At 42.8% G+C, this 11,314-nt stretch overlaps 1 protein-coding gene across 1 annotated transcript in view; it reads left to right on the forward strand.

Moving 5' to 3' along the window:
* Positions 1-177: 177 nt before the first annotated feature.
* The window catches only part of ARV1 (ARV1 homolog, fatty acid homeostasis modulator), a 23,318-nt gene continuing 12,181 nt past the window's right edge, over positions 178-11,314 (forward strand). Inside the window, exon 1 of the mRNA XM_024203837.3 lies at positions 178-347. Coding sequence (XP_024059605.1) covers positions 249-347 — 99 coding nt within the window. The 5' untranslated portion in view covers positions 178-248. The remainder of the gene's footprint in view (positions 348-11,314) is intronic.

Genomic DNA, 11,314 nt, shown 5'->3' on the forward strand with positions numbered 1-11,314 from the left:
TTACATGTTCAAGGTGGTTCCTTTCTGCCGCGCCCCCCACAGCGACAGGTGGGGGAAGCTGCGGCCTCGCTCCCTCATGGGACTTGTAGTTTCCGGCCGTTGCATCCCCTGAACGAGCACAGTCTGGAAACTACAACTCCCATGATGCACTGCGCGGCGTCTCTCCTCCTCATTGACCTGAACCGGGAAGCGAGGCAATTTGAAGCGGCCGGGAGGGGGGTTCCTCTGGTAACGGCCGCTCGCCAGGGATGGGGGAGCCCGGCGGCTACAGGTGCGTCGAGTGCAACCGGGAAGCTCCTGAGCTTTACAGGGACTATCAGCGCGGAGTGCTGCGCATCGCCATCTGCGTGAGTGGGCCGGGCCGTGGGGTGGGGGCTCCGGAGTGAGGGTGTCTGAAGCGGGTGGGGTCCCCCGAGCTCAGGCCCTGGCTGTCCTGGTTCGGGGGCAGGCGCCCGGTCTCCTGAGCTCTCCTCTGGGCGGGTGTTTCAGTCACACCGGCCCCTTTGCTTTCGGCATTGTACATACACACGCGCCCTTACGTCGCGTCCGCAGCCCGAGCAACCTTCAAGCCGTCCCGGGTGCAGCTCCCCGGGCGGCAGCCCCTGTGCGAGCGGCGCTGTGGCAGGGATTACCCCGGCCTGTCTAACCCGAGACCGGGAATCAAAAACCTGGGTTCTGTCCCGTTCCCTCCCCCCCGCAACGGCTCAATCCTACAGGTTGCTCCAGGACATTGTACGGTGTGATTATTTTTGGTCCCGCATCTCTTTAATCTCTCATTCCCACAAACCCACCCAGGGATTTCCCAACACCCCCCCCCCGGCCTCCAGTTTTGTGAACTAGTTACATGCAGTGTTGCCAATTTAGTGATTGTTTGGGAATTTGAATTGAAATTGAAACATTAATACACACTTTTAAAGCATATAAAGTATATGATAAAATGCATATATCTGAAAAAGTATAATAGATTTGAAAAGTATGAACATAGACTAGCTTCCTTATACAGCTGTTGTTTTTTATGACAATATCAGTTCTTTCATTTTGGTGATGTTGGCCAACCTAATAATTTCAAATTATGATTTGTAAGCAAAGTCTAAATGAGCTTTCCCTGATAGCTAGTGATGAGCTGGGGGGAAAGGCTTCAGGACCAGATTGTATTTACATTCACACCTAATCTTCCTAGGTATCCAGCAAACAGAGCTGTGTTGCCCAAGTGATAGATTTTGGCTGGGGTTGGGTTACAAATCACTTGAATGGGGGGGGAGGGGGAGAAAAGGGGGGTAATTAAATGTTATTCTTATTGTATGAGTTAAAGGGTAGTAGAACTGAACTAAGCCTGTGCTAATTGAGGGTATGGAGAGAGGGTGGGGAAAGGTGTTTTGCTTGATGGTCTGCCTGAGTCACAAGTACTATTTGACTTGCCCCTCTCCACTGTTTTTAAAGACACAGCTGATTAGGCTCCATAGATAGTCTTTTGTTTTGTTAAGTGACCACTATAGCTGAAATCACTGATAATCAGGTCTAAGTGCTTAGACCTGCTGTGGGACAGTGTTTCTGTGGAAGAAATGGCCCAGTCTGCACTAGCAGCGAGGTTCCCCCACTGAGTGCTCAGCTGAAATCACAGAGCTGGGTGGAACCTCAAGAGAGCAACTCGCAGAGGCCACAGTGGCAGGTGGGAGCAGAAGGTGATGGCACAGGGCCATTGGCAACAGCAATGGCATGAACGGTGGCACAACGAACAACAGTGGCCAGAGCGAACAGTGAGCAGCTGGGGGAATGAGCAAGGTGCCTTCTTGCCCCCCACCTGGGAGGTGAACTCATGTGAAAACACCTCTGAGTCTCCGCTGACCAAGGACAACACCGGTGAGTGTTAATGAGGCTGTTAAGAATGCTGGAGACACAAGACAGTTCATGCGAACAAACATGGCTGTGGCATCATACTTTCTATTTAAGTAAGCTATACCACACACTACAAACTGGAGGCCAATGTTAAGTGCATTGTCACTTGTTCATCCTGAAGTTGAACACTGGTTCCGAACAAGACCAGCAAATGCTAACTATCGTTCTGCAAGAAACTCAATTGACTGGCTAGAAACATGTGGTGAAACAGTGAAAGACTCAACAGTTGAAAAAGTGAAGAACTTTCTCACCACATTCAAAAAATTTGCATATATGGCTGATGAATGCACCGGTGCAAATGGGCATCAAGTATTAAGTCATTGTGTACATTATCTTGATGTCAGTGATAGGCCAATTGATGCATTTCTAGATGTTCAAGTTATAGAAGACACATCGGCTGCATCTATGACAACCCACATCTTAGAAGAGTTAAATGCTTGTCAAGTGGACCCCAAACAGATGGCTGCTTGTGCATTTGATGGAGCTGCAAATTTCTCTGGAAGACGTGGTTCAGTACAAGCTTTGCTCCGATAAAAGTGTATCCCTAATCTCTCCTATACACACTGCAGAGGCCATCTACTCCAACTAGTGCTAGTACGAGCTGCAGACTTTTTTCAAAATACATTTAAAAAGCTATACATTTAATGTCTTTGTTATATTATTTTTTCAGCAAGAGTCCAACAAGACTGAATATATTGGAAAATATAGAAGATACACTGGGACTGAAGTTCAAATTAGTCCAATCTGGGAAAACCCTCTGGCTTTCTCATGAGCGATCTTTGGGTGTTGTCTTAAAATTACTCCAGACGTTATTTCTGGCTTTGGAAAGTATCTACCAAGATGGGATGGATCTAAGTAGTGAGGCTCATGGATTACTTTTGCTACTACGTTCAGAGAAGACTATTGCCATTCTCTCTCTTGTAAGTCTACTGTTGAAACCACTTGGATCATTAAACAATGCCATCCAGGCATCTTCTACAACAGTAGTAGATCTTGTCCAGCAATAGAAGCTACATTTGGATCAATCAGTGAGCTATCCATTGAAAAAGTACTGGAAGAAGCAAAGACTTCAGAAGTCCAGAAGTTGAATAATGAAGGCATTTATATTGAATCCTTAAGTGAAGAGGACAAGAAGTGTTTAAGACAACTGAAAAAGTACACAGACTTAATTCTTAAAAATCTACAACAGCGACTTCTAGATTCTACTCAACCTTTACGTAGCTTTTACAGATTTGTGTCCTATAAAACACCGACAGTTGAGTGGAGTGAGGCACTACCAGCAATGGGGCTGCCATGTACTCAGGACAGAATAGAGAATTTGAACATAGAGTGGAATATCATACGACAAATGAATGAAGATTTGACTTCAACTTCTTCATCATCACTAGTGGCTCGACCCAATCTTTATGCTGTTTCTTGGGATGAAAGAAGTAGGAATTCATCTCTTGTACTCCCAGTCACAACAGCTACAGTTGAGCGTTCTTTTTCATCATTGAATAGAATTTTGTGTTCTGAAAGAAGTCGCTTTCTGCCTGATCACGTGAATGAACTAATGAGCATATCAATTGAAGGAATGGAAGTACCGGACACACGAGAAGCCACCAAAGATGAACGCATTGCATTCAAGAAGTTCATTAACCGAGTTGTGCAAAATTATAACAAGAAACCAAGAAGGATGTAGATATAGTGCTTCATAGAAGGCTTGAGTAGCCAGCTTTTAATTTGTGTGATGATTTTAAAAACATGAGTTAAATCTAATAAAATGGTCATGAAACATTTTTTCAGTTTTTAATATGGTGCTATACAAACCACCTTAACCCTCACAGTCTCACCCCTCATTGGCCCTGACACCCCTCTCATAAATTAGACCACCACCACCACCCCCATTTCAATTCCTGGGGAAAGCACTGAACCCACCAAATCCCCTCAGTCTAAATTTTGTTTTGTTTTCTGTCTACTTCCTCATCCTCCTGCAAACCTCCCTCCTTCCCCCTCCCACCACCACTAGTCAGGCCGTATGTTTGGAATGGATCTTTCCTCTTTCCCTCAATTTGGTGGTCAGTCAGTCTTAGTAACAAATATTTTCAATGAGCAGGTTCCAGTAGATTGTATCCTAATTGCTGGCTAGCTGTGCCTAGTTCAGGGTATTCTCATGCCACCAGACCTCACAGTCTCATACTAAAGTCAGTACTATCTTGCGAAGAGGGCCCATCCCTCACTTCTGGGTTTCATGTGTTTCAAAACCCAAACCTGAAGTTTACTCTGTAATGCCTTGAATGAGATTGGGAAGCAGCCTGCCTCAACACCAGGGTTAGAATGGTGGTCACTTTTATGTGCATCTGAGAACTATTATAATTACTCCTTCAGATCCCAGTCTTTAATGTCTCCATTAGAGGCTGTACATACCAAGCAGTACCTATTTGAGGAGCATTTCCTTTTTTATTATGGATATTTAACCTTTTTTCTTGACAGTTTGCCTCCAAAACACTTCACTTTGTCCAGTGCTTTTCGATTCTGCTTGAAAAGGCTTACTTCTGTTTTCCTCTCCCAAATGTTCTTATTGACTTCATAGTTAAGGATGAAATATCCTTTCTGTTTTAAGGACTGTTTTAGACCTTTCCTTATTTATAGCTTTCAATTTTTGGTAGTACTTACCTGTGTTTTTGTTGCCAATGGCTTGTTTATTTCTAGTAGTGGGTGAAAAATAGGGTCACTTATAGAATTGTATTTTAGTGTGTGAAAGACTTTGATTTTGATTTTTGGTATTGAAATGGAAGTACCTGGAAGTGTGCCTCAATTACTCGTTGGTTTCCATTCATGTTCATGTTATGTCCCAGTACAACCCCTGAATTTGTTTATTCCTTGCAAATCAGAAAAACTTGCTTGTGGCACAGTTCGTAGAAAAACGTTTATGCTCAAAAATTACCCTTGTATCATTTGGAATGTCATTGTTATTATCCAGTATGTACTTCATATATTTTTGCATGATATTTGGGCTCTTAGCTTGAGAAGAAATAATGCAATATCTTGCCACCTGCCAAGTCCTAAATTTGTAACTAAACTCCAAATGATGGGCACACAACACGAAATAGTTGAGCAGGGAATTTGGACAAAATGTACAATAACTTTAAGTGTTCTGTCACTTCAGTTTTATGCTTGAATATTTCTGATATTAATAGTAAACAGCATATACAGTAAACACATGGTTTGTGAAGGTCTTAGATTAATTTTGGTTTTTAAAAAATAGTGGTTAACATAAGTTGAGATAGAACAGAGAGAGTGTCTTCCTTGACCCAGAAGAGGCTGAACACTAGGCAGAGAATAATTATTTATTATGATGGAGAAAGTTGACATTCTCATCCTCTTCTTCTCCCACTAGAGCAATCAATTAATGATTAAACAGCTGCAAGCATGCTCAAAATCTCTGCAGACTCATTAGAAGTGTGCACAGTTCAGTAGATCTCTCAGGGCAAAGATAAGGCATTACAATGGAGATTTCTGCAGGTCTTAAATGCACATTGCAATGAAAGATTGACTTTTTCTTTCCCTCCCGCCCCCTCTTGGTTTTAGTATAACGTATTATGTTAGTTTGTAGCATAGATCCATTACTATGTAAATCATTGATAAGATGCATATTAAAAGATCTTTGCAATGGTGTATCATTCTAGTGTATAGTAGGAATATAAACACTTTTCTGGAACTGTTTAATGGTAGCGGCAACTCATGGTGTCGGATGCCATCAGGTGGTCGAGGGACATCGGCAATACCAGGAGGGATGAGCTGGAGTGCCGATGATAAGCGCAGTTGGGAAAGTAACTGAAATACAATTTATCAGGAAAGTATTGTCTAAATGGACAACCTACCCTAAATTCTCAATTACTGAGGGACAATCCTCACTCATTGCTATATTTGCTTTCCACAACTAACTGTATAACTTTTCATGAGTGATGTACCTGAATACTTGGATGCTAATATCTAAACTGTATTGTTACATTTATTCACCTAAATTTGGGTTATTGCTAATTATGCACTATATAGACTCATAGACTTTAAGGTCAGAAGGGACCATTATGGTCATCTAGTCTGACCTCCCGCATGATGCAGGCCACATAAGCTGACCCACCCTCTTTCCCTTAACTCAGCTGTTGAAGTCTCCAGATCGCGATTTAAAGACTTCAAGTCGCAGAGAATCCTCCAGCTTGCGACCCCTGCCCTATGCTGCGGAGGAAGGCGAAAAACCTCCAGGGCCTCTGCCAATCTACCCTGGAGGAAAATTCCTTCCCGACCCCAAATATGGCGACCAGTAGAACCCCGAGCATATAGGCAAGATTCTCCAGCTGGACCCTCATTTTACCAGCGATGGCACGTTATTGCCTAATTGACTAAAATCACGTTATCCCCTCAAACCATTCCCTCCATAAACTTATCTAGCCTAATCTTGAAGCCGGACAGGTCTTTTGCCCCCACCGTTTCCCTCGGAAGGCTGTTCCAAAATTTCACCCCTCTGATGGTTAGAAACCTTCGTCTAATTTCAAGCCTAAACTTCCCCACGGCCAGTTTATATCCATTTGTTCTCGTGTCCACATTAGTACTGAGCTGGAATAATTCCTCTCCCTCCCTGGTATTTATCCCTCTGATATATTTAAAGAGAGCAATCATATCTCCCCTCAGCCTTCTTTTGGTTAGGCTAAACAAACCGAGCTCCTCGAGTCTCCTTTCATACGAAAGGTTTTCCATTCCTCGGATCATCCTAGTGGCCCTTCTCTGTACCCGTTCCAGTTTGAGTTCATCCTTTTTAAACATAGGAGACCAGAACTGCACACAGTACTCCAAATGAGGTCTCACCAGCGCCTTGTATAACGGAAGCAGCACCTCCTTGTCCCTACTAGAAATACCTCGCCTAATGCATCCCAAGATCGCATTAGCTTTTTTCACAGCTACGTCACATTGCCGACTCATAGTCATCCTGCGGTCAACCAGGACTCCGAGGTCCTTCTCCTCCTCCGTTACTTCCAACCGATGCGTCCCCAGCTTATAACTAAAATTCTTGTTAGTTATCCCTAAATGCATCACCTTACACTTCTCACTATTAAATTTCATCCTATTACTATTACTCCAATTTACAAGGTCATCCAAGTCTCCCTGCAGGATATCCCGATCCTTCTCCGAATTGGCAATACCTCCCAACTTTGTGTCGTCCGCAAACTTTATCAGCCCACTCCTACATTCGGTTCCAAGGTCAGTAATAAATAGATTAAATAAAATCGGACCCAAAACCGAACCTTGAGGAACCCCACTGGTAACCTCCCTCCAACCTGACAGTTCACCCTTCAGTACTACCCGCTGCAGTCTCCCCTTTAACCAGTTCTTTATCCACCTCTGGATTTTCATATCGATCCCCATCTTTTCCAATTTAACCAGTAAATCCTCATGCGGTATATGTATCTTATGACTTTAAAAACAAACTTTGTATTTGTGGATAATCTAAGCACTATACCCAGATGAACAGATACTCTTTTTCTTAACGTGTGTATTATATAACTTTTTAACATGAGGTTTAATAAAAATTTTAAATCTGTTAAATGGAAATCAAGAGAAACAAGTTGGGCGAGGTAATATCTTTTCTTGGACCAATTTCCGTTAGTGAAAGAGACAAGATTTTGAGCTTACACCAACAGAAGTTGAAAGCTTGTCTCTTCCACCAACAGAAGTTGTTCAATAAAAAATATTATCTCACCCACCTTGTCTCTCTAATATCTTGGGACCCGCACAACTACAACACTGCAAACATGGAAATCAAAGGCACTTCAAATACTATGCAGTAAAACAAGTGCAATGTTTACACCTCAAGCCATAGCACATCAGATTTATCACATCTCATAAACTAATGTGGATCAGTCATGGTGATTATTTGGATGAGGTAACTTCCAGGGAAAACTCAGGAGCCTTTTTGGTATCCAGTAAGTGGCACTCTTTCCTCTGGTTCAGTATTTAATGAACTGGTATTAAGGGGTTCTGTGATTCTGGAGGGGCCATGTTCCAGATTGAGATGCAAAACACAAGTCTGGGCCACTTGTGGTTATTAAAAAAATCAAAGTTGCTTTTTGCAAGAGTTGAGGGTGTTAATGCTGGTGTCAAGTCCAATTTACAGTTTGTCTACTTAAAATTCCCCATGTGATTTTAATTGTATATGATATTCTTCATTTATCCCGAACTATCATGCTTTTGCCACTGGCTACCACTGGGGGTTCACTACACCTTAATGTCCAGATTATTGTTCCCAGTTGCTGCTACAGGTTGCCATAGTGTACCGCCTCTGCCTCCTCTCCCAACCCACACATGAAAGAACAAACAGGCTCTAAGGGACTTCTTGGCTTCCTTCTTTCTACTCCTTACGACCTCCATTTTATAAGGACACAAGGTTCTTCAATGTGTATCAATCCAACTTCAACCTGGTGTCACCACCAATGGTAAATGTGGCTATCTTCCCTGATGGTCAAGGTATCCAGTGTCTATTCTGTGGGGGAGATTTTTTTTTACCTGAAAAAGTGGTCTTCTTGCTATACTGGTCTTTTAGAGACAGCCAAGTCCAGGCAGACATCTCTTCCTTTCTCTCCCCTGGGCATGAAAACTATCTGCAGCAGACCAATAACAACAAAAATAAAGTATGAAATGTCTTTTGACTCCCTCCACCTGCTTTCACAACCAATGCTACAATGGGTGGTCCGTATTGCAAGTATACTCCCTTTCAACCTAAAAGTTAAATAGACCAATATCCTCTCCCGGGCGGGGGGGGGGGGGAGTAGAGAAACACTAGTCTGTTTTTTGCAAATATATGGGGCCTTCATCATTGAGGTCCAGTGCCCAGGCATATCAGTTCCCACCGTTCTCTTAGGGAGATGGTTGGAAACTCTGTGGAAAGCTGAGGCTATTTACAAAGTCATTGGAAAATCTTGGTTCCTACCAACACTATAGAATGGAATGCAGGTCATATTGCAAGTTGAAGCAGTCCCTGAAGTACAAGAGAGAATACCACTTTGCAAATGGTAGCTGGAACAAATCTAGGGTGCTGATGTGAGGTGAATTGCCTTAGAGCAATCTGCATAACTCTCAACCAGCCCTGTCTGGACTTTGACCCCCCTACGTAGTGCCAGATTTTCTTTCATATTGGGGGGTGGAGGGAAGGGGTACCTATACCTTTACTCAAAATGAGATCACTAGATATTCTCAGAAGGAGGTACTCTATAGGGCTGTGCAAGAATCACAGGAACAGTTTTGCCTTATTAGTGATGTCCATGCAGCTCCAGCACCCAGGGAAATGTCAGTACATTAATGAAACCTACATTGTCAACTTCAGATCAGAATAATATAACCTACGTCCCCTCAAGAGCTGTTCCCCATGCTATTTCTAGCCTCAGGTTATCAGGAATAAATAGCCCAAGGCTCCATAAGAAGCTTCATTAAGGAATTTCTTTAGATATTTATCTTCACATTCCCATTTTATCATTTGATGGACAATTCTCCACTTTGCATATGAATGTTATTTTTTTCTTCAACTCTGATCATTACAGTGTGATGAGTGGTTCCAGGGTCTCTTTCAGGATCATGGTAGTATTAATATTGGTTAAGGAAGAAGGAAATTCATTCCTATCTCTTCCTGGAAAATTCTGATCAGGGCTGTGTGCAGAGAAAAAGCTGAAACAAACACAGATCGGGATACGGTTTTTGGACTATCTTGGATTCCTGATAAACACAGACATACGGTGCCACAGAAATCATTCATAGACCTGAACTGAGGATGAATCTTATTAGGTGCAATGTCTTATCTCAGAAGAATGTTAACAGAAGGTGAAGATGGCTATAATGGAAAATGAGTGGAGTCACAGAACTAAAACTCCAGGTCTTAGTGAGGCTTATTGGAAATGCAGGTCCTGTACACAGACATGCTTCGAGCACCAGGGTTCACATGACCCCTATGCAATAACTCCACATTTCACCCTATCACGTTAGCCTAGGTCAAGATCCCATTGTCTGTTCTCCACTCCCTCAAATAGTAAATGCAAATAAGATTTTTTTCAAAGATATTCACCCATTAGCAATCCCTGCAGGGCGATCCATATATCAAATGCTAGCTGGGGATAATGGAGAGGGCTCAATTCAATCAAAAGAATGGGTAACAAAAAGAAAGGTCACAGCATCCACTGGCTGGAACACAAGTAACTTATTGAGGGCAATCTTCCTTCCAGGGGATAAGTTTTGTTCTTGTCATGATGTTCAACATGTTTTATGAAAACCACATCAATAAATTAGGAAGGACAGGATCAGCCTGACCTGAGAGAGAAAAACAACTTCTGTCCTGGACAGAATACAGAAATTCCTAACTCTATGTTGCACTGCCCATCAAAGTGGAGGTGAATGCCAAGGCTTACCTATCTTCTGCATATCTTAAGGTTTCATGATCCTGCCCGTTACTGTAGTGTCTGAGCAGCTGCCACATAAAATCAACAGCAGTAGCAAACTCCCTAGTGGAATTCAGGGTCAAAATTCTGCTTGGGATAGGTTTTTGGGTGGAAGGTTTGGAAGCAGTTTGGATTAGAAAGGGATGCTTGTGAGTATCACTTAGGGTGGCAAGGCTTTCTCAAAGAGGAAGATTTTTCAGTGTTTCTTGGAGATGGTCAGACTCTGGATTTACCTGATCTCTTACATGGCAGAAGTTGAAACCTGCACCCAGAAGTATCCTTATTCATTGTAAATCAGTTTGATGGATTGGTGATTGCTGTTTCCAGATGCAAAAAGTTCAGTCAAGTGCCCGGTGGCCTCTCTGTGCGTCAGGACCCAGGATACAAGATGATAGATATATCTCGCAAAGCGGGGCAAGGTCTCTGCTAGATGCCTTTCTGCCTTTTTCACTGATCCCCAGGATCATGCAAAAGATAGCATGGAAAAAGCAGCAGTGATTGTTTATGCCAGAAGAGTCTATATCTCTGTTGCCTGATTAACCTAGAGTTGGACCAGCCAATGTGTCTACCTCACAGAGGAGGTCAGCTGTTGCCAAAACTTATCCTCCATACCACACCAAATAGGTTCAAAATGGATACTTGGATGAGGTAAATATCACATTTACAGACCCGGGAAAATAGTCAACAAATAGAACTTGTTCTACAGGCCAAAGCAAAGTCAATGGTTTAACTACTGCATTAACCAAATGCAACATAGCTTTGAATTCCTCGAGGAAGGGTTTAATGTAGGTGTATGAGATTGTCCAAGCATAAGATCAAGTGTCTGTGTTATAAGGGCTCAGCATTGTGGGGATGTAAAGTTCCATGAGAGGGTAAGAGTCACGATGGGACACTTGCCTGGCAATAAATCATGGCCTTATGTAAGGCCCCCTGGTGGTTATATAAGATGAGGCCTTATG

Source organism: Terrapene carolina, unplaced genomic scaffold, assembly GCF_002925995.2.
Source record: "Terrapene carolina triunguis isolate 2854851 unplaced genomic scaffold, T_m_triunguis-2.0 Scaffold85, whole genome shotgun sequence".
In the NCBI taxonomy this organism is placed as follows: Eukaryota; Metazoa; Chordata; order Testudines; family Emydidae; genus Terrapene; species Terrapene triunguis.